Genomic DNA, 24,246 nt, shown 5'->3' on the forward strand with positions numbered 1-24,246 from the left:
GAAAACCTATAGGGTACTTCCCGTAGACCTAGAATCATGAAATTTGGTAGATAGGTAGGTCCAATAGCACAAGTGGTTACATCAGAAAAAAAAATGTGTAAAAGCACAAATAATTAGTATTTTTACACTAAGATAACTATACCAAGTAGGGTTTTCTTTACCTGTAAATTCTGAAACAGTTTATTTTTATTTTTATGCATAGTTAATTAGATTTATTTGTAGCATAGTTTTTTATTTATAGTGCAAAATGTAGAAAAGATACGACTGTAATTCGGAACCCTCGGTGCGCGAGCCTGGCTCGCATTTAGCGGTTAGCCGGTTTTTTTACTTTTGCCTTATCGGCGTAGGTACTAACGTAGGGCGATTCATCATAATAATATTTAGTTTTGTTTTTATACGTACCTGGTACGATACGTATAAAAACAAGACCTCCCTATACAAATTTCAGTGTTTTACAATATTATATCGAAATTGAAATGAATATGGAAATCCTTTGTACAAAATCAAAAATCGTTGTCATCCTACTTTTATACTCTGCTACACAGAAGGAATGCCAAATGCAGGGGTAGGTAGGTATTTGTTCTGAGCTGAGTTCTGAGGCCACGCTTACGTCATCATACTTTCGTGACGTTATCATACTTTCGTAACGTCATCATAAAAGCAAAAGCAATTTATACTCTGTATTGACGGTGGTCTCTATTGGTTATGGTATTTTTGTGTTTGTTGACCTTCAGAAAACTGCTAGTGCATTTCAAGCTTTATTTTATAAATTATCTGTCCTTTTGTCAGTGCTGCCATTATAAAAAATCGAATATTTTCCACAGATGATAAAAATCCAATGTTTATGAATTTCCAAATTTTTTTTAATAAATTGAAGTAACTAGATAGTTATCTAGGTTATCTACATTAGTTTAATAAAATTGATAAATAATAATTTAAATTTTAAGATACAATTATTTACTTTTTCTTTTCTCAAAATCAAAACGGGGAACAAAAATCATTCATTTTTCGAAATTAAAAAACAAAATGTACTTGTCTATGGAATCACAGAACGGAATCTTGTTAAAAAGATTAGGCCATTTCATAAAACAAATGTATAGTAACTCGCAGAAAATATCTTCGGGACAGTTGTATTTATTTCAGCTTTGCATTTTAATTTAAATTGAATCGTGATCCGCATTGTAGGCTCGTTCTAGAGGATTCATCTTCATCTCTAGCGGAAGGGTTAGCAGTCTTGATTCTGCAAGAAAAAAGATTTCCATTGAGAGAAGACGTAAGGTAAACATCGATTTATTTTCTCCAAAAATGGAATCAGTCAACGTTACTATAGTGTAAAGGTTTCTAGATGTAATATTTTATGCCTCGAGTGTTTATAATTATTTTTAGTGCATCCTTGTACGAAATGAAAGTTTGACTAATGCCACATATTCTTTGGATGGCAGCTGGCCGACGTACCTTTAGCGTAATAGTAGGTATGTAAAACGCTACGTAAACGGTGTACGAGTGTTCTACTTTGTTATTTTGATGTTTCTATGAGCGATTGAATGTTTTTAGATTATTTGCAGACCCTCCTAGAATAGGTGGATTGACTTGTTTTTTCCACAATAAAATGTCAAATTGTGAACTTGTCAAACCTTGGTTGAGTCACTGTTGCAATCACTTTATCTTTAAGTTTTAAGTTAAATCTTATAAACTCTTATTTACTTTGTACAGAGCTCCAGGCAGTTTTCTGAATAAATTCTTTGTTGTATGTAATCTTTGTAAGGTATCTTATGGTTTTTTTCAATTCTTACCTTAGTTTTATTGTCCTATGTACTGTGTGGTAAAGTTATTGTCCAAAGAAACTATAGTGATTCATGAACAAACAAAAGGCATGCCATATAACAATTATATTATTATCCTGATGTTTTGCATGATTTTCTTCTTAAAACATTATCAGTCAAAGATAAGCAAGAAACAATAAAAATAAGACTCAGAATAATAAGTCTATGCTTTCACCTAAACTAATTAAAATTGATTGATGATTAAAATAATATAAACATTGTACAAAAACTGAAGTAATATGACTGGGTAGCTAAAGTAAAAAAAACTTGTTTAAAATCTTAGCAAAAAAATTAAAACAACAATTTTCTCAGTTCCTAACACTTAAGCAATTTATTTTAACAGAAGGTAATAAATATTATATTTTGAACACTATAAAAACATCATTTACAGGTATTCAATTAGTCACATTAAAAAAACTAAATTAAGTGAAGAGATGAAAATTGTGAAATAAAAAATGACACATTTGCATACTAAAAATTAATTTAATAAACACTAGTAAAGACAGTTTTTCTATCATTAATAACAACTTGCTTACTAATAACAAATTACAACAAGTTATGCAAACCATACATATCAGTCATTACCATAGACATGATTAGAATAAATACTTTTATGTTAAACTCATTCATTAGCAAGTGAAAAGAAGTACAAGTTCCCATACTATGCATACCCATGTAATCAGTTAAATGTTCTTCACAAATGCAAAAGTAACTGCCAAATCCTTAGTAACATGATAAGGACAGCCTTTCAAAATAAAATACCATAGTCATATTCTTCACTTCATTTAACTAATTGTTTTCATTGTGTTACAATCTCTTTATTTTGATCATGCCCTTTATTCATATTACATCTAAGACTAGCTCACTAAACTAAACAACAGTATCTATAGAAGGGCTATTTCAAACAAATCAAGTTCTATGAAACTATCCAAATTAGTATGACGCTAGACATAAAGTTTTAAGCAAAAACAAGTAGTCCACTAAAGTTTTTGTGCAGAACACAGGGAATTCAATCTCTAAAGTAGACTTTTACAAGGTTTTATATGAAAACAAAACCGTTAAACGTTGGCAGGGGACAGGGGAGAATGCTTTGTTGTGATTGGTGGACTCAGAAGTCATGTAATCTAGACAATGTGCGGAATGAGGGTACCGAACGAGCGTGGGCCGACTTTTATGCTAAGCAACTGCCTAAGCTTGGCGATTGCGGGTGTCCGTCGGCTATTAGGCGTCTATAGGTGGTGGTCTGTGGTGAAGAATGACCTGTCTAGTATGTCTACATAGAGATTGTTGCTAATCCAAAATAAACTGAGTTCCACACTAGCTTTTCATCAACTGACCCATTTCAAGTCTAAACCAGTACTCAATTTAATTTTTCTCTTTTTAAATCACTGAAACCTTATACTTTTAAACCAACATCAATTACAATGATTACAATCAACATACAACATGTTATATTATTAACCAGCTGAATGAAAAAAATAACACTAACTGTTAAGGACCTTAGCTTTTTATCACTACATCTCTTTCTCTGCATCATATTCTTCATTGCTAAGGGTTGTGACCCCTTTCCATCAATCACATAGTAGTAAGAGTATCCTGGGAATCTTGTGGTGAATTTCCAGATTCTTTCTTGTACAACTTACTAAGGGAACGAGATTTTAACTATGATGATGACTACTACTACATCTTTGTAATTTTTTTTAGAAAGAATATAAGCCATGTTAAATGACTAATATTCCCCTTTCCTCTCTAACTAAGCGTCAAGCTTGTGCTAGGAGTAGGTACGACAGTAGTGCAACGGGCGGGGTTTGAACCGTCGACCTTTCGGTTTTCAGCCCACTCCTTTACCCGTTGAGCTATTGAGGCTATCGTTTTAATTGTTATACAAGTTATAACCGATTTTGTCTTACAACTTGTGACTGTTTTCTTTTGCCCTTATAATATAATGTTCCTGGTAATGGACCAGGGTATGCTTTCATAGTTTGTTAATTTTAAATTAAAGCTATGAGGGTTCAAGACCTGCCTAGCAGGATGATTCGCTGTCTCAGTGATCTGCGCCGAATTATAGCCGCAAAGCTCATTTGACATTTATCTTTAATCTATTGAAGGTTTTCTATGAAAAAATATTTTGATATCACTCAGTGAAGCAGCAATGTAGAAACAACAATATCAAATTAGTTTGAAGAAGTCAATATTCTTTTTGTTATCACCCAATTATTTACACAAAGACTTTAATGTTTTACACAGTAGGGCGATTGTCTAAAACCTGCATCAATCATTATTACAATCTCAATTGTTCTGATTGGCTGAATTTGTGCGATTCTTGTTGCAACAATGCATTGTAGCCAATAGTGAGCGAGCATTAACCAATCAGAGCTGATTGCGATCGTGACATTGTAGCTGTCAAACAACCGCGGTAGGGCCACAGGTTAATTATACATATACAGTTGAAGTATAGGAAAAGCAATCTATAACCAATTTGTACTAATTAATTTAGATTTCTTATCAATCTTTAAAAAAATAACTTTAGTTTTTAACTAACTTTAAAAAATTTAGTTAGTTTTTAACTAACTTTTTAACTTACTTTAAAAATTAAGCAGTATTAAATTTCGCCTTAAAACCAATATTGGTTATTAATAAGTTTAATACAATAATTAATTGATGATTTTAAACAAAGAAAGAGATCCATACAAAAATAATTGTAGCTTAGGTATTATAATTTTGGTAGGTATCTCTAATTGTTTGGAAAATAAAATAATAAATATACACAATACAAAAATACACAGAGGCCTGTGTATGTCACTCAGGAATAGTGTAGCTTTCTACTGCTGAAATAATTTTCAAAATCGGTTCAATAGTTTCAGGGATTACCCTCTACAAACAAACTTTCTAATGGTGAAAGAATTATTAAAATCAGGTCAGTAGTTTCAGAGTTTATCAATTACAAACAAACAAAGTTGCATAAATCAGCTAGTTTCATGATACATGCTTGATCAAACATAGTAATATGAGTTAAAAATGGCAAGTGTTGACCCCTGCTATGTTGCAGATGCCTTTCTAATATCACATTACATAATTCCTGGAGATGATTGCGCTCATCTTATCAAATACCTAACACTACAAACTTGTTAGGAAGGTTCTGTTGCTTATGTTTTGATTTTAATAATATTATGTACCTATTTATATTTCCGTTCGTTCTACTTAATAAATTAAGGATTATTTTATTGAAACACTAGTAATACCTGTGACTTTGGCCATGTGGATTTAGATTTTTAAAACCTTGTCAACTCTGACTGTCCAGGATAAAAAATAGCTTATATCCATCTGTAAGATTCAAGCTATCTCTGTAACAAAACTTCGTCTGGGTGGATTTAGGTTTTTAAAAATCCTGTGGAAACTCTTCAATTTTCCGGGATAAAAAGTAGCCTATGTCCTTCCCCGGGATGCAAGCTATTTCTGTACCTGTCAAAATCGGTTGAACGGTTGATTCGTGAAAAGCTAGCAGACATACAGACAGACACACTTTCGCATTTATAATATTGGTATGGATAGTATGAATAATTAGTGTACTATAAGAGAAAAGAGTTATACTTATTATATGGTTATTTCTTTGCAGGTCGAGGGTGAGGAGGTATTTGTTCGGTTTCCCTGAAAGGTACAGAACAATTAGCTCTAGGGGCTAGGATGTCAGTGCTGAACCAGAGTGGAGAGGAGCAGGTAAACAAGCTTCTAACTTCTTTCAGATCGTACATGTACCTATTTCAACCATATTATGTATAGTACGCGCTCGCTCCCCATACCCATAGTATAGTTCCCTCCCCGATAGCCATCCCTACCTGTCGCGTACTATAGATGTTCTCAGTGGCGTGCACAAGAGTTCAAGCCAGGGTATGCATTTAGGTATAAACTTATTTTCAACAGGTTATAATAAAAAATAAGCATTGATTTATTACAATAAGGGTAAGCAGTGCGTTTATGCTTCTATGAGCTGCACGCCACTGGATGTCCTTTAGTAGTGTTTGTTTTGACCCAGACTAGGCCACCATATCAAGTTATAAATTCACCTAACTGTAGTTTCCCATGAATATTAATAAGAAATCTATAAAGATTAGTTACCAGTTTTTGATTGGTGGGTGTGGCCTATTCTGACACACCATAAATAGATTTTATTATTTACGAGTTATAATTCGGTTGCGAAATTATTTGTGTGTATATAGTTTTATTTTTTAACCTTAAATCTTTACTATTAACACCGTTATACCCGTTAATAAAATCAGTTAAATGAATAGGCTGTGAAAAGTTAGCAGACAGACAGATAGACGCTTTCGCATTTATAGTATTACTAGCGGATACCTGGCATACCTACTATGCTAAAAAAAGAATGTTCCTAATTTTTTTGTCTAAAACCATCTTTTCATTATTGCCTTTCTAATGAAACCGGTTTGCAGCACATACAAAGCCGAAATGTCATTCGAAAGGCCGATGTACAGTACTTTCTGCCACGTACTGTATGTACACATTGTGCAGTATGGATGATGGATACCACGTGGTACTCTGTTTCAGGTGGAATGTCCCCTGTGTATGGAGCCCCTGGAGGTGGACGATCTCCATTTCTACCCGTGCACATGTGGCTATCAAGTGAGATATTATAATATATTGGTACTAATCATCATCATGATCATGATCAACCCATCGCCGGCTCACTACAGAACACGGGTCTCCTCTCAGAGTGAGATGATTTTCTGCCATAGTCTACCACGCTGGCCATTTGCGGATTGGTAGACTTCACACACCTTTGAGAACATTATGGAGAACTCTCAGGCATGCAGGTTTCCTCATGATGTTTTCCTTCACCGTTAAAGCGAGTCATATTTAATTAATTAAAACGCACGCACATAGCTCCGAAAAGTTAGAGGTGTGTGCCCGGGATCGAACCCCCGACCTCCGATTAGAAGGCGGACGTCCTAACCACAAGGCTATCACAGCTTACCCACTTGGTACTAATTCTAAGAGCAAATACATTTTAGAGTAAGTGCTCGCATCTTTTTCTTGCCAATGTAATGAGAAAAGGACAGACCAACCTAATTTAATTTAGTACTGTCAAACCTCGCGATTTTAGGTGCCAGTTGTGTGTAAATTTAGTTTACAGAAAAACATCAGAATCGACGCCATAATCATGTAAATATTCTATATCTTTGTACCGTTACATATCAACATCAATTTGTGAGAATATACAGGGTGGAAGAGGCATGCTATCGTAAAATGAAACCAGGGATTTAGTACATGATTTTGAGTTCCACAGCCTTTGAGTTTTCCAATCTTTTCGTGATTTTGACGTTTTTTTGGTATTTAATCTAATTACAACTCGGAATCACCAATAAGTATATTATTTATCCCAACTTTTAATGTAATGACGATATGTAACACAAAACTGCATTGTAAATTTCAACTTCTATACCAGCGCTATCAGCTTTAATATAGTTTATAAAAAGTTCAAGGAGATTTCCATATATCAGCTAAAATCTCGTTTTTGCTCCTAGAGATTTTTATTTTATTCAGATACAAGTTAGCCCTTGACTGCAATCTCACCTGGTGGTAAGTGATGATGCAGTCTAAGATGATGACTGATATTCAATAATATTAATATGTGTGATTGAATATGGTGTGTTATCTTTTTTGATCAGTAAATCCGTTGTCCAGATATGCAGGTTTTGCTGGAATCGTATTCGGGAGGGCGAGAACGGGCTTTGCCCCGCGTGCCGGAAGGCCTACCCCGAGAACCCGGCAGACTTCACTCCTCTCAGCCAAGAGCAGGTAACTATTTATAACAGGTAATCTGTGTTGGGGCATCTGGTACCTCAGATATATTTTCATATATGACCTGTGCATGATAATGTCAAAATTTTGTTCAATTTTGACATTATCATGCACAGGTCATAATGGTGCCAAAATTTTGCATTTTTTTTTAAATTTATTTATTTGGACCAAATAATAAGTGTACATTTTTCAACTCAACACGGAAGGCACGCTATGCTGAGGCATTTATATTTATAACTGGCTTATGCCCGCGACTCATTCCGCGTGGACTACACAAATTTCAAACCCCTGTTTTACCCCCTTAGGGATTGAATTTTCAAAAATCCTTTAATTCATAATAGCTATCTGCATGCCAAATTCTAGCCCGATCCATCCAGTAGTTTGAGCTGTGCGTTGATAAATCTGTCAGTCAGTCAGCTTTTCTTTTTATATATAGATAGATATCAATCACGATAGTTTAAACGCTAAAATAAAACTAGATCTTGAGTTGTGTTAAAACTTGTAATGTTTGTCTAGGTTGCTGCAATAAAGACGGAGAAGAAGGCACGCGAGCAGAAGCGTCGCAACAAGACCTTAGAGTCGCGGCGAGCGCTCGCGAACGTTCGTGTCGTGCAAAACAACCTTGTGTTCGTTGTAGGGCTGCCTGTTCGTCTAGCCGACCCAGAGGTAAGTCCTATGTACCTTGTAAGTATTACAAAAGTTACTTGAAATGTGACATGTTATCTATATACTAAAATTATAAATGTGAAAGTGTGTCCATCTGTCTAGCTAGCTATTCACGGTCCATCCATTTTACCAATTTTGACGAAAGTTGGCTTGTATCCCAGGGATGGACATATGCTGTTTTTTGTCTCGGAAAATCGAGTTTCCATGGGGTTTTGAAAAACCAAAATCCATATGGACGAACTTGCGGGTATCATATACAATATACAGAGTTAGCTCGCATTCAAGAAACGAAATCATCCTGGGAAATCAAAGAGTTCCCACAAGTTTTTTGAAAACCTAAATCGATACGAATGAAGTCGTGGGCATCATCGATTATGCAACATTTTACTCTGTCAAAGTACTGGACCACTGGGTCCAAAAAATTTGATGATATTTTTTGAGTGTGTATTGAATTGCAGTTTTAATAAGTAATTAGTTAAAATACTTTCACTATAGTATCCCTGTTTAATTTTTTTTCTTCCATTAAAGTCGAATTATTTTTTCTGTTATACAGATCCTAAAACGGCAAGAGTACTTTGGGAAATATGGCAAAATACACAAAGTAGTTATAAACCAAAGTACGTCATATGCAGGGACACAGGTAAGACTATTATTTTCACAAATGACTGCGTTAAAAATTACCAATTTCCCTTTTGCCCTTCCTGTAAAGCTCCGTGTCCACTAAAGTGGAGATGTGACCACCACACCAATCTTATATCTTTGACAGATGACTTGATATTTGATCACCTTTCAAATAATCTTCGCTTCAATAGATAGCCTAGAACATATGCTAAAAGTGCCTACTACAATCGCACAACTGTTTAGATTTGAACCTATGAAGTTTCCGCTATCAGTCCATGTCCTAAACTGTTGCCCTTTTAAAGGTTTTAAAATGGATTTTTGTTTCAATTATTTATTAGAATATAATGGCGCTGATCCTCTTGTACACAATCTCTAAACTAAACTAAATTAACAGGTCTAAATCTAGTGCTATCCTTTTCCGCAAGCAACATTATGACAGATAGATTTAGATGGGTCATTTTAGTTTAGTGTAGAGATTGTGTACAAGAGAATCGGCCCCATTGACTGACTAGCAAATTTTTCGAAATTTCTCAAAATCTCAAGTTTCTAGAACCAGCGGTTTGAGCTGTACGTTAACATGTAAGTCAGTTAGTCACATTCTCCTTTAGATAGAGATTGGTAATAGTGAGTAAAGGAATGGTTGTGATTGGCCAGGGTCCGTCAGCATCAGCGTACGTAACGTACGTGTCGCCAGCGGACGCACTGCGCGCCATACAGGGCGTCAACAACGTGACGCTGGACGGCCGCGTGCTCAAGGGCTCGCTGGGCACCACCAAGTACTGCGCCAACTTCATGAAGAACCAGCCCTGCCCCAAGCCCGACTGCATGTACCTGCACGAGCTAGGTAATTCAGACCAACATTTGGCGCAGTTGTGCCCAAATATTTGTCTTAAATCCAGTTGTGACCAAATATTCGTGTTAAATTCAGCGTGCCCAAATATTCGTCTTAATTTCAGTTAAATATTCGGCTAAAATTTAACCTAATAATGGGGCTATATTCAGCAAGTATTTAGTTTAAATTCAGCCAAATATTCGATTTAATTTCAGCTAAATAATTGACTCAAATTAAGCCAAATGTTCGGTTTACAGTCCTGCCCAATATTTAGCTCAAAATCTGCCGAATATTCGGCTCAAATTCAACCAAATATTCGACTTCAGCTAAATATTCAATTCAAATGAACCAAATATTCTGGTTAAAAATGTAACCAAATATTCAGCTTAAATTCAGCTAAATATTCGGCCCAAATCTGCCAAATATTCACTTTAATTTCGGCTTAATATTTTATATATGACTCAACTACATCCAAATATAAGGGTGAAATTCAGCCAAAAATTGTTTTTGCAGGTGATTCGAAGGCGTCGTTTACTAAGGAAGAAATGCATGCCGGGCTGCACCAAGTGTACGAACGGCGCCTGCACCAGCAGCTGCTGCAGGCGCAGCGCGACCGCCCCGACGACAAGCACGCCACCGACGGTAAGTCACACGCTAGGGCCAGCTGGTGTTGACCAGGGGAGTGAACTAGAGTGAGGAAACTCTCGGTTTCATCTGTCAAATATTTAAATTTTTTAATAAGGAAGCACATGTTTTGCATCGGTTCGCTTCAGTTAAAAGGCCTTTTAAGGTTACCTGTAAGGTACTATTAAATATTCTGTGCTAAGGTGCAATACCCAAAGGGTAAGGTGCAATAACCAAAGATAGGGAATAAATAACCAAAAGGATGATTAATTGAATGGGCAACCCCTGCACTAGTAAACACTGTATTACAGTGGGTTGCCTTCTCCATTTCTAAAAACTTGAATAAATGTTATTAAGATGTGACATCATTGTTCTGCGCTTCCGGAATACAGTGGAAACGAACCCTAAAGTTAAAAAAAACCCATCAAGCCAGACAACGTGATATGATTTATATTGACATTTTTGTTTTGCAGGTAATTCTAGTACGAATGCAGAAAAGGGTAGTTCTAAAGATGGTGAGTAAAAGTTTTGATTTTCATCCATTTTAAGGAGTCTTGAATGAATTTGAATATCTGTTATAATTTGGCTTTGTCTGTTGCAGGTAATCAGTCGAACTTTATACCGACAACAGTGGCCACATCGTCTCAAGGAAATGTAGTCAGCACATCTAAGTTAGTATTCAAAAGTTCTGCCTAGGCAACCTATTTTTGTACAAAAAGGTTTTCACAAAAAACTTTATGATTTCTAACTGTCAAAGTGGTGACTGAAAAGTATTTTGATTTACCTTATTTAGTTAGATAGAAAAGAAAGTGAGAAAACATTGAACTTGGCTAGTACGCCGTCGTGCGTCTAAAGGTAGTCGGGCATAATTAGACAAAACACGTCAGTGTGTTAGACAAAACACATCAGTGTGTTAGACAAAACACATCAGTGTGTTAGACAAAACACATCGGTGTGTTAGACAAAACACATCAGTGTGTTAGACAAACAGTGTGTTTCACATGTTTTAGACTGGCGTATTTAATTAGTCATTAGCTCACCTCCGGGTAGTCCATGAATGCTGCGAACTACCAATTAAAATGAGCCTTGTCTCAAAAAATTTTTGCAGATCAAAGAAAGATTCGGGCAACGGCAGCAATAGTAATGGTAACAGTAGTAACGGAGTCAGCAATAGCAATGGAAAGGAGGCATGGCCCAGTCTTGGCTCCTCACCCCCCTCAGACAGCCCCGCCAGAAAACAGTCCAGCCCCAAGCCACAGCAGTCGGGTGAGTATAGTCCAGCCTAGTGAAAAAGTCCTAGGTCATGTGACAATAATTAATTACCTAGCGAAATCGGTGTAATTGCACGAAATAAAATTTTATAGGAGGAGCTAAAAAACTGAATGAAACTTGACTGTAGCTATAGTGTATATGTAGTTTGGTCGAAATTACGAATAGTTATTTTGGACTCATTTTAAGCACAGTTTTAAGCTGTTCTAGGCTAGAAAATTTGTATTCTTACGGACATATTATGAATGACATATTTGAACACAAATTGTACATGAAATTTTAGTACAATTATAGACTATTTTGCTTGTAAATGACTTCGGGGTTGGAATAAATGGGCCAAAAAGTCTAGATTAAACGAAAAAACTAAAAATTATTTGTAAACTGAACATTCTCAATGCTCTGTATGTTATTAAATCGCAGTGATAAAGTATTAATAAAATATCCTTCCAGTTAAGTCACATGAAAACGGAACGTCAGAATCATCCAGTCCAACACAGCTACGATCACAGTCTCAAACGAAAAATAGCAAAGAGAACCACATCGACAGCAAACCTAGCAAAAGTAATAAGGACACCAGCCACACGAACGGACAGACAAGCAAGAAGAGCAAATCCGACAGCAAATCCAAACAGAGGAATAGCAATAGCATCACAAATGAAATCAGGGAAACACAGACATACGAAAGTAAAACACAACAGGAACAAAGCAATATTATAACTAAATCACAAAACTCAGTTTTCGAAAACGACACACAGAGCTACCTATCCAACGAACTGGACGAGTTAGAATCAGATAGACACAGCTTGTTAGAAAACCATGATCTGTTAGACAACAGTGATCACAGTTTACTGGAAGATGACAACACTCACAATCTATTAAACGATGCAAATAATGAAGTTATGATGATGCAGAGGCATAGAGAAATGCTAGCAGGGCTCGTGGATAACAACCATCTCATGCCTCAAATGAAGAGCCCCCTTGTTAACGGATACGGGTTGTTAGACAGGGATTCAATGTATCTAGGTAACGATAGGCAGATTAGTCAAATTAACCACAATCTCATGGAGCAGAAGGAAATGTTGATGAGGGAACGCAACCGAAGCAACATGTTACTCCGACAGAACGACATGCTGGCCCGCCAACACAACGTCATGATGGAACCCAAACACTACAATATGCCCACCTCTAGTATAGGACTTGAAGCTGCTAGTGAATTATTAGGTAAGAGGTTTTACCAGAATCGCTTGCTATTTAACCTTAAAGCCTCTAGAACACCTATTTTCATAGCGACTTTCTTTGTTTTCTTTACTTTTACATTCTATATGCTCCTAGCAATGTGATACATAATTACTATTAAAACTGACCAAATTGGGGTTAAGGAAATATTTTATTTATCCTCATTATTGCAAAAGAAATGGCAACTAAAAATCAGCAGAAATCGGGAGATAATTTGAGTGCTTTGTGTCGCACCATATAAACCACATGCTTTTCTCTAAAAATTGCCCTAATTTTGAAGAAAAGGTGTTAGTATTTTTTTTTTTAATTCTCTAAAGTCAGAATTGAAGAGACTGTAGTCTCATCAGAATGAATTGGCAACTTAGCGATTGTTTTCTATTGATGTGAATGATCCCCCATTTTAATTACCGATTTGGACAATACAAATCATCTCCCGATAATTTGGTAGCTTTTGGCAACACTGTTATTCCTTGGTGAGCTATTGGGAAATAATTTTAACTTGTTGAACGCAATAGTACATGTGACCTGTATGTTTTCAGGTGCTAATTATCATCCAAATCACAATATGCTTCCACCGTTCGGTATGAGAGTAGACAATTCAATGGGCGCAAGCTCTTTAGGAAACACAATGTCAGCAAATTTAATGTCCAATATGACCGCAAACTCCCTTTCCGCAAACACAATGGCAAATTCCATGGGTTCGAACAGTTTATCGGCGAATTCCATGGGCAACTCTATGGGGAATTCAATGGGTAATTCGATGTCAAATTCAATGGGAACTTCGATGGCAAATTCTATGGGCAATTCGATGTTAAATTCAATGGGCAGTCCAATGGCAAATTCAATGGGCAGTCCAATGGCAAATTCAATGGGCAGTCCAATGGCAAATTCTATGGGCAGTCCAATGACAAATTCCATGGGCAGTTCAATGGCAAATTCCATGGGCAGTTCAATGGCAAATTCTATGGGAAGTGCAATGGCAAACTCAATGGGAAGTTCTATGGCAAACTCAATGGGAAATTCTATGGCAAACTCAATGGGAAGTTCTATGGCAAATGCGATGGGATACTTGATGCACAACCAACAAATGGCGATGCAGAATCAAGCACAGATGCAGAGCGGCCTCATCAATGGCTACGACACACAATCTGCTGTAAGTTTATTTTTGGATTAACTAAAACTAGCTGATATCAGCGACTTTTTCCGCGTTATAAAATCTTTGATGATTTGATTGAACTCCTTGATTTTCCGAGATAAAAAGTAGTCTATGTCATTCTCTTTCTTTAACTATATCCATGCAAAAAATCACGCTGATCCGTTGCTCTGTTGCGGCGCGATTGAAATACAAATAAACAAAAGAAATCACTTTCGCATTTACAATGTACTTTTGTATGTATACAGTGTCAGTCCGGATCTTGTAAAATTTTTGTATGAAATGTTGGAAGAATCTGTAGTGCGCGACAGGTCCAGATGGCAATAAAGGTGGGAACGCCCCGCACAGCCCCTGCGCTAACGTGGTGCGTGGCGGGCGCAGGTGACGTGCTGGTGTGCGGGACGTCCCCCCGCCTCGTCCTCGATTGTCCCCATCTCGACATGTCGCGGACTATAGACGGTTCCAAGTGTTTGTTTATTACCAAAAATTCTACTACCATGCCACTGGTAAAGCTATTAATTAGTTTTTAAATGTTTCTTAACGCATACTGATTAAAACTAACGTTCAATTTTTAATGGAAGTGTCAAATATGTTTTGGTAGCTGGAGTACCTCTTAAATAGTTCAGAACAAAATCTGATCATACCGACTCCACGCATCTTGTTCGTCTTACCCGTAGTATTCTTGTAAAGAGCGAATCCAAAAGCTCGCTAAGGAGGTAGGGTCTACACACTTCTTAAAATTATCAAATTTCCATTTAAAATAAAAAATAAAAATTGATGTCCAAAGAGCGAGCGAATCATAGAAATAGAAATATAATTTTTTTTTTCTTCAAATAAACTTTTACAAGTCCTTTTGTATAGTCAAATGTATCTTCCACTGGTTCAGAATGCCTTTCGGTAGGGATATCGAGAAGAACCAGCAAGAAACTCGACGGTTTATCATATTCAAGGCCAAAGTTTGCGAAAATTTCCAAGATTTTTTCGAGTATTTTGCTTAGAAAGAAAGAAGGAAAAATGATTATTTTTTTAAATTGTACCACACATCACATGGTAAACCCAATTGTTGGTTATCCCGGCGCTTCTTCTACTTGAGCATTAAAGTTAAAATGCCCCAATCAGAAGAAGCGCCGGAATAAACTGTGTAGCACAACCCAAAAAGTTTTCAGCTCAGCATAATGTTGTATGCCTTGTACGTACACAAGAGCTTATAGCGCTGATTTTCATCCGGGACCCTGAACCGGGTGACGCCATGGACCTTGGCTCATTTTACAAATTTTGTGCAGAGTGAAGGTCGCTACCAGGCGGAGAATATGGACAAGTTCTTCACAGACTTCTACAAAGCGCAACAAATGCGGCTGTTGCTGTCGCGCGGCGAGGAGCGGCGACTGGAGCACATGCCGCACCAACACAGCATGCTGAGCGCGGAGCGGCTCGAATTGGAGCACAAACAGAGGTGAGGTGACACCACAATGCTGTCGCGAGAAAAGGACGATTGACTCGAACGTAATCGTGGCGCATCAAACAACAAAGTACAAACAGTCGATACCCATTGAAATTCGCCATCACATTCGCTTTGAATCGCCTACGTAAGACGTTGCCTTAGGGCCGAAATACAAAACTACGTCGCGATGCGATGCGTATTTGCAACGTAAAAAAAGACTGCTCGCTGACTGCTCTGCCATATTTAATGTTTTCAAAATAAATATAGTTAGCACTCAAGGTTTTTCGGGACTTATGGTAATTACGAAAATGACGTCGATTTAAAAATCCAAGATGGCTGTTGTCAATTTAGCGGACTTACATTTTTTAATCTGAATTCTCACCTATTTCCTGTATATACCGGATACACGCACCAATTTTTTTCACGGTCGGGAGCTAGATCTAAAATATTGAAGCGAATGTGGAGTTATCAACCAAATTTTCTGTCATGAAGATGAAGAATAATTTTATCAATATTTTTGTTGTTGACAGAATGAGCAACTTGCGAGCTGCAGAGGTCGGGGGTCGCGCAGCCGGCGACGGAGACGACGACCTTGACTTTGACCCCTTCAAGGAAACACAGAAAGCCCTCGCTGAGCTAATGGAATCGGAAGTCATGCTCAACACTATCTCTAGCGGGTGAGACAATCTCTATACTAATATTATAAAGAGGTAAAGTTTGTAAGTTTCTTTGTATTCTCTGGAACTACTCAACCGATTTTGAAAACGGTTCACCGGTAGAAAGCTACATTATTCCTGAGTGATATGGGCTATATTTTATTTTAAAAAAATTAGAGATCCCTACGAAATTATACTAAGCCACCCGTGCGAAGCCGGAGCGGGTCGCTACTATAGAATATTACACGGGCTATTGAAGTTCAATACCAGGCAAATTTAGTCAATTGCCGCTCTCTAGGAAACCGCGCCATTTCGTTTACATAGACAGCGTTCAAGTGACGTCATTCACCGCTGTTTTACGACCGTTACACAACGGCACCACTATCCTAGGAAACCAGAGCTTAAGCCTTAGTGCCCAATCTCGCTACGACACTAGTTGCAATAGTGGCGCTACCAACAAAATGTATGTACTATACAGATGTATGGTACCTGGAGTCCAGGTAGTATACTCAATTGGTTCTCCGCTTGGTTGTGCAACCAAGGTGAGGTAGTGTGATCTGGTGCCACCACAGCTGTCCTAGTGAGATAGTGCCCTTAGGCGGTATAATATCCGCCAGTCAGTGACTGTCCTGTCCGTGACCTCTAACACTAGTGTTTCGGTCGGCAGCGACAACATGGAGCGCGTGCGCAGGTCGCGGATGCCGCCGCCAGGCTTCAGCCACATGAACCCGTTCGGGATGGCCGCGCCGCCCGCCCGCCACCAGCCACACCACCAAGGTATTGACACTTTCATTACTTTTGCGCGTTTGTTGTATGAAAGAGAATTTATTTTCAGTTATGTGTGTATGAGAAAGAATTTATTTTCAAAACACAACCAGTCCTTGGCAGTCGTATTCAACAAATCGCGCATTGGTTAATTTTGCTGCAGCAAAATGTGTATGCCATTATCTTCCTGATGGCATTTTGCGTGTAACTTAATTTAAAGTGTTCATAATCCACATACGACTTGCGGTCGCAGGTGTGGTAGACTATTAGTATGTTGTATGTGGTGCTTCCACACTAAAAAAAAATTGTGTGGAATTGTATGATATTTCTTTCTCCGTTCCCCCCTTTTCTACTGTCTTCCCTATCTCTCCTCTCTCTCACCCTCTATCTTATCTCTTTCTCTCCACTTCTGTTACTTCACTCTCTCCCATCTTTCTTATCTTTCTCTCCACCTTTCTTATCTGTCTCTTTCCCCCTTCCATTTTTCTCTCTCCCTTTTATCCCTTTCTCTCTCTCCACACTTGTAAATTATGAAATGTGATGTCGCGACTATACTAACACAGTAGCGTAGTGTCCACATTTCAGGCTACAATAACACCGCAATGTTCTCAGATTGGACCCAGATGGACCCCGCCATCATGTCCACCTCCGTCAACGCGGCCAAGAGCCCGCCGCGCCCCGAGCTCAGCGCCCAGCAGCAGGAGCTATTCGCGCGCTTCAACCAGCTGCAGGTGGCGCCCAACGGCGTCAAGGTGGGGCAGTGGCCCCCGCAGAAGCTGCAGTGGCCCCTGCAGCACAACGCCGCCTACAACGCCATCCCGCTCCCGCCCGGCTTCTCGCCCGCCAAGAACCCGGCCGAGTGCATCGACGCCAAGTAAATAAACACGTGCAATCCCCAAACTCAGCGGATACTATATTTTCTATTATTCTCTTTCCGTTGGTGATGTGATCGAAAAATCTTTGTATTAAGAGAGCATATTTTAACGAGAGAAATATGATAACAAAGGATTTGTAAAATAAATTAACCTATTTGTTTTATTTAAAAGAAAAGAATAGTAAGGCCGTTTTGCACCGGCGCAACATGCGACAATGCAGCATGCTATGGGTGTATCGCTTGACTAAGACGGCTCAGGATAGGGTGCGGATTGCGGGAGGGTGACAGCTACTTTGAATTTTTAAAATTTTTAATCGTTAGTCCTTATTTTAAAGGTGCACCATACTTTTGACATGACAATTGACACATAAAATTGAGTTAAAATGGCGAGCGAGTTCTCATTTTGTACGGACTATATGTATGTTTGTTCGCGACTATCTCGAAAACTAATAATCAATTTCGATGATTTTTTTCATTAACGTAATTACACAATTATTACCCTCCCGCAACTCGCGCCCTACGTTTCGGTGAAACGGTATACCTGTACAAATTAAAACATTAATTTTGCGGACTTAAACAGCATGCGCGAGTCTATTTTATGCGAGACAACGTGCTGCAGGATTGGAATATTACAGTACGATAGTCTGTCGACGATTCTCGCTACATTTTACCATGCGGCCCTGTGGCATGCATGTCGCACTGTTGCTCTGGCGTAAATGAAGCTTTATTATAATTATATTTAGCTGGCTACACAGGTAACTGCAAGCTTTACAGGGCTGTGAAACACAAGAAAACTTTTTTTTATTAAAAAAAACTACAGTACTTTCGTATACATGCTGCATGTTTGCATCAAATTTTTTCAAAAGAATATTTCTAGCAGTGATAGCTTAGTGGTTAAGAACCTTCTATTCGGAAAGTCGAAGGTTCGAGCCCGGGCACGCACTTCTAACTTTTCCAAGTTATATGTTTTAAGTAATCATAAGTATCACTTGCTTTAACGGTGAAGGAAAACATCGTGAGGAAACCTACATGCCTGAGAGTACTCCATAATGTTCTTAAAGGTGTGTGAAGTCTGCCAATCTGCAATCGGCCAGTAGGTATGGCAGGCTATGGCCTAAGCTCTTCTGAGAGGAGACCCGTAATCAGTAGTGGGCTGGCGATGGGTTGATCATGATGATGATGATATTTGTAGTTCAAGCATGCTCGCACAAAATGTTCATTGGCTTGCCAAGCTAGCAGTAACATATGTAGTCACCTTATATCTCACTGATTTCATTATTTTCATATTTTAGTTCACAGTCTCAAACTCACTTTATCATATTTCTTAATTTCGTTTCTATTATTTATTTTCTCGACTGAAGATATATGTATATACGTTATATATTTATATACTTAAAGTCGTAAAACTGTTATATCAAATTATTATTTTCTATATGAGCGCTAATCATATCGTTGGCGCTAACACACTGGGACACCATGGCGACGTCGTTGGCTACGTATCCAAACAATTCGTATTGAAATGTATAGCAGCTACTTGGCTACGTCGCCAACTTGGAAGCATAGCCACGACTGACCGGCACTTACGTAGAAATTGGATACCCTGGCGACGCGTAGCCAAGTCGCCAGTAGTTTGTATACAAGTTAGTTACACCTCCCTCACTCAGTGGCCAACTGATCGCCAGGACGGACGCCCGCGTGTAACTTGTGTTAGGTATTTACTATTATATTGTTGTGCTATTAAGGCGCTCCGCCCACGTCAGACATTGTAGGTCCGATAATCGTAGGTAGGACTTTTGTAGGACATGTGCGTGCGAACATGGAAATCTATGTTTAATTTTTTGCCGACAAAAAATCGGCGACCTATTATTATCGGACGTGGGCGGAGCGCCTCATTTGACTACGATGGGTAGCCAGAGGTAACATGGATACGTAGCCAGCGACGTCGCCACGGCGTCCCAGTGTGTTAGGGCTCTTACATCAAATTATTTTTTTCTATAATATTATTAAAACAAGATGCCAATTCCATGGTTAAGTTTTGTACCTCATTGAGCTATCCATTGATGAGAGAATTAAATTGAAGTATTATTACTGACTCTTTTAATACACACACCTGGAGCTACAGATACTAATCTAAATTAAAAGAAACATTTCAAATTGTTTACACTTTAATAAAAACACAAATAAACACGCGGTAGAAATGAAACTTTCAGAAAACTAAACTTCGAAAGAATGAGAGGTTAAGTAGAGAATCAGTGGAGGGAACGCCCCGCACACCCCCCGCGATACCCGGTGCGGGCGAGCGCGGGTCACGTGCGGGCCGTTCCCCCGCCTCATACCCCGATTCCCATCATAGCCACCCATCTTATAAATGCGAAAGTGTGTTTGTTTGTTGTTTTGTCCTTTAATTACGCCGCAACGCATCAATAGATTGACCCGATTTTTTACATGGATCTGGAAGACCTGGCGAGTGACATAGGGTACTTTTTATCCCGGAAAATCAAAGAGTTACCACGGGATTTTTGAAAATATAAATCCACGCGGATGAAGTCGCGGGCATTACCTAGTTTATTATAATTACCTATTACTACCGTGACGCCAGCCTGGCCGCGCACGTTTTGTGTGTAATGGTGGTCAATTGAGCTGGACAAAGACAGCGCTATACGAAATGTTAGTGCTTCTCGCGCGCGTGTGAACAAGATGAGAACAGACTGGAAATGAAAAATCCACTCTGCACACCTTGGTCATAGGCTGAGATCGTTAGAGCGACGTAGGCAGTACGAGGCAGACAATAATGTACATCGATCTTGAGAAAGAGATAGTTGTTTTGTAGAGCATTGTCTCTGTCGTTGAGACCGACAAAACGTTGCATAGGTATGAATGACAGAGACAACGCTCTACAAAGCTGAAATGTCATTCTAAAGGCCGATGTACATAATTTTCTGCCGCGGGTACTGTATTTTGACTTTTATTTTATAGACAACGTTATGTCACTGGAATAAGTCTGTATCATTTTATCTGAAACTTGAGTCTGAGCACAATCAAAGTATAGTCCGTACAACCTGACTCCTCACGCGCCATTTTAACTCTATGGGTCAACTGTCATGTCAAAAGCACGGTTCACCTTTAATTAAAATAAGGACTAAAATTGTACTTTTGACATGAAATTTGACACAAAAATTTAAAATGGCGCGTGAGGAGTTAATTTTTACGCGTTATACACTATAGATCTACACCTGGGCAGTTTTATCATTTTGACAGATTTCCAATACAAAAATTGTCATAACGTTAAAATTTGTGAGGTTTAACTGGAAGTTGTCAAACAGGCCCTTATGGACTTGCCCGTGAGGACCAGACCTTCGTTATTTTATACAAGCTAAAAGTTTCTATGCGTAGTGTCGCTGATCGTTCCTCCCTGTGTTGGTCCATGCGCAGAGAAACTTTCAGGTTTTATAAAATAACGAACGTCTGGCCGTCACTGGCTCTTTCTCAGTCTTTTATAAAATCTGACCAAAGTTCAACAGCGTTCAACCACTCTTTCCATCAATATATCCTCTTGGATCCGGTCCATCCCATGGTACAACCACACCATTATGCCACACATACAGCCCTCCGCCTGGTGGCTGCAGTGCAGCCTTGAGAGCCACTTCAGCAGCCTGCTCAGGAGTCACGGAGCCAGCCCCTCGGGTCATGTCCGACATCACGTAACCGGGATGGAAGCAGTTTACGAGAATACCTGGAAAATATTACTCAAGTTACGTATCGATCAAGTTTGCAGCGGACTTGAAGCGGCGCCCAGTCAACTGATAGCCCATACACCGCGGTCAAGTTTACTGGACGCCGCTTCAAGTATGCTGTAAACTTGACGGTAAACTCGATCTTGTATGGCCAGCGTATGTTATATGGAACAGCGCGAGCGGTGGACGTCGGCCTACTAGTCGAGAGGTCTGGGGTACGATCCCGGGCATGCACCTCTAACTTTTCGGAGTTATAAGCGTTTTAAGCAATTATGTATCAATTGGCTTTAACAGTGAAGGAAATCATCATGAGAAAACCTGCATGGTTGAGAGTTCTCCATAATTTTCTCGGGCGGTATTGAAATCTGCCAACCCGCACTTGGCATGGTAGACTATGGCCAAACCCTTCTCATTTTGAGACCCTTGGTAAGCAAATGGTCCGCGGCGATGTGTTGATGAATGATGATGATCATCAGCTTGGGACCCCAACGTCTATCGGTTGTACGAACTATGCCCTGCCCATTGCCACTTCAGCTTCGCAATCACATTACAATATAAATACTTATTTTATAATATTATGTACCCTTGTCAGCTAATCGTCGATTTAATAGAAAGGTGTAAGCATTCACTCCAATTTTCGACACCACGTACGGAGAATCACCCCAACCATCAGCGACCTCTCTGTTCAACTTGACTGCCTCTACGTAATTTTTCATAAATACCCTCAATTCTTCCAAATTCAAATTAGGATCGTTGATTTTTTTTCTCAATTCCTCTGAAGGTATTCTCGATAGATGTCCTGAAGAACTCGTTATATTGAGGATAGTTGCCTTGTTATTTATCAAAGGTAGAATTGCTTCGGTAAAATTTACTAAAGCGAAAAAGTTTACGTGTAAAGTTTGTTCTGCTTGATAGATCTTCGGTTCCTTTGAATCTTTTAGGAACAATATACCAGCATTGTTTATCAACAAGTCAATCTTTTTGTTTTGTGAACGAAAATAAGAACAGAATTTGGCGACGCTTTTATCGTCTGTTACATCAAGCTGGTGGTATTCAGGATTGTAACCTAAATTCTTTAAGTCTTCACAGGCTGCCTTGCCTCGTTTTTCGTCTCGAGATGTCAAATACACTGTCCCTTGGAATTTTTCACATAGGCCTTTGACTATGGCGAAACCGAGACCTTTATTAGCTCCAGTAACTACTGCTGTTTCAGCCATTTTAAAGTTATTTTATTTGTTTTAAGTACTTATGTGTACGCGTATTTAACTCATATAATAGCAGACGAGGTCAATCTTTATCTTATGCACACAGCTTCTCTGTACTACAAGTATCATTAATTGGTCGGTGTTCTGTACGGACTTATAAATAACAAAACGTTATTGTCTGCATACGACGCGACGTAGGCTTCGAATTTGATAATTTACTCTCCCTGGCCCGCAGGAGGTACAATTTTTACTTGAAATAAATTACGTTATATTACAAAGTAAGTATATTACTAGCTGATGCCCGCGACTTCGTTCGCGTGGATTTAGGTTTTTAAAAATCCCTTGGTCTTGGTCTTTGATTTTCCGGGATAAAAAGTAGCCTAGGTATGTCCATCAGGTCTTTAACTATAGCCATGCAAAAAAATCACGTTGATCCGTTGCTCTGTTGCGACGACGTGATTGAAGGACAAATCAATAAACCAACAAACAAACACACTTTCGCATTTATATGGGTAGGGATAATTAATACGATTATTATTTATTGGGCAGGAAATAGACAGGCATATGTTTGTTAGATTACATAGATCATCATCATCATCAACAACAACCCATCGCTTCTCAGAATGAGAAGGGTCTAACTACGCTGGCCAAGCGTGGATTGGCAGACTTCACACATTTGTGAACATTATGGAGGCATGCAGGTTTCCTCACGATGTTCTTCATCATCGTTAAAGCAAGTGATATATACAGGCTATGGCAAAAGTAAAACGCACATAACTCCGAAAAGTAGATGTGCGTGCCTGGGATCGAACCCCGAGTCCCCGAATAGGAGGCCGAGCGACATCTTAACACAAAACACCTCGTCAAACTATGTAGGTACGCGACAGGTCGAGATGGCAATCGGGGAGGGAGCACCCCGCACACCCGAGCTAACCCAGTGCGTGCAAGCGCGGGTGACATGCGGGTGTGCGGGGTGTCCCCCCGCCTCATACCCCGATTGCTATCTCGACCTGTCGCGGAATATACGGTCTATGTAGAGTAGATAGGAATCTGGAGTTGTACCAAACCAATGACTTTAATACCTACTATTTTCTTCTTCTGAAGAAGAAAATAATAATAGTAGTAAATAGTAATAGTAGTAGTATACTTATAAAAAGTCATTATAGAACTTTAATTACCTACCTATAATTAAATAATTATTTAAAAATAACTTTAGGCACACAAATCTATTTCTATTTTAAACCTTTTTTGTAATAAAAATTTAAGAAAATAACCACAGACCACCACAGACGAGCCACCCAAGTTAGGTTTACTTTACGTGTGCTCTACGTTGATAACAGTCTACATTATCTCTGGTTTGATTAAGGCCGAAAGCACACTATTGTTTTACATTGTAAACTAGAACTGGCAGCTGGTCAATAAAATTCATTCATTCCACTTCATGATTCATTGATTTCATTTCATATCATTATCAGCTGAGTTTGTATTGAGTGTGGCCTGCCCGGTGGCTTGTTTGTTTACATTACAAGA

General features: G+C 38.7%; 2 protein-coding genes across 6 annotated transcripts; one reads left to right on the top strand and one right to left on the bottom strand.

Annotated features, from left to right (window-relative positions):
- Positions 1-1,024: 1,024 nt before the first annotated feature.
- Positions 1,025-19,865, top strand: Cnot4 (CCR4-NOT transcription complex subunit 4). 3 transcript variants are annotated; one of them, XM_034980912.2, is made up of 17 exons: positions 1,025-1,278; positions 5,440-5,540; positions 6,387-6,461; positions 7,524-7,637; positions 8,157-8,306; positions 8,860-8,946; positions 9,582-9,771; positions 10,273-10,401; positions 10,857-10,898; positions 10,985-11,054; positions 11,492-11,649; positions 12,103-12,873; positions 13,428-14,041; positions 15,325-15,494; positions 16,013-16,159; positions 16,806-16,915; positions 17,516-19,865. In XM_034980912.2, exons 2-17 carry the CDS (start codon positions 5,508-5,510, stop codon positions 17,779-17,781), a joined length of 3,126 nt encoding a protein of 1,041 aa, XP_034836803.1. In that variant the 5' UTR covers positions 1,025-1,278; positions 5,440-5,507; the 3' UTR covers positions 17,782-19,865. The 3 variants fall into 3 exon arrangements, with proteins under 3 accessions (XP_034836803.1, XP_069362612.1, XP_069362611.1); XM_069506511.1 differs by lacking the exon at positions 1,025-1,278 and adding an exon at positions 1,349-1,472; XM_069506510.1 differs by lacking the exon at positions 1,025-1,278 and adding an exon at positions 1,639-1,765.
- On the bottom strand, positions 19,775-24,047 carry LOC117993168 (carbonyl reductase [NADPH] 3-like). Of its 3 annotated transcripts, none has more exons than XM_069506654.1 (3): positions 23,899-24,047; positions 22,095-22,966; positions 19,775-21,510 (listed from the first exon to the last, which is right to left on the bottom strand). In XM_069506654.1, the coding sequence occupies exons 2-3, from the start codon at positions 22,726-22,728 to the stop codon at positions 21,302-21,304; spliced, it is 843 nt and encodes a 280-aa protein (XP_069362755.1). In that variant the 5' UTR covers positions 22,729-22,966; positions 23,899-24,047; the 3' UTR covers positions 19,775-21,301. The 3 variants fall into 3 exon arrangements, with proteins under 3 accessions (XP_069362755.1, XP_069362757.1, XP_034836811.1); XM_069506656.1 differs by having other exon boundaries at positions 23,960-23,986; XM_034980920.2 differs by having other exon boundaries at positions 22,095-22,832; positions 23,899-23,914.
- Positions 24,048-24,246: the final 199 nt, after the last annotated feature.

This window comes from Maniola hyperantus, chromosome 23 (genome assembly GCF_902806685.2).
Source record: "Maniola hyperantus chromosome 23, iAphHyp1.2, whole genome shotgun sequence".
In the NCBI taxonomy this organism is placed as follows: domain Eukaryota; kingdom Metazoa; phylum Arthropoda; class Insecta; order Lepidoptera; family Nymphalidae; genus Maniola; species Maniola hyperantus.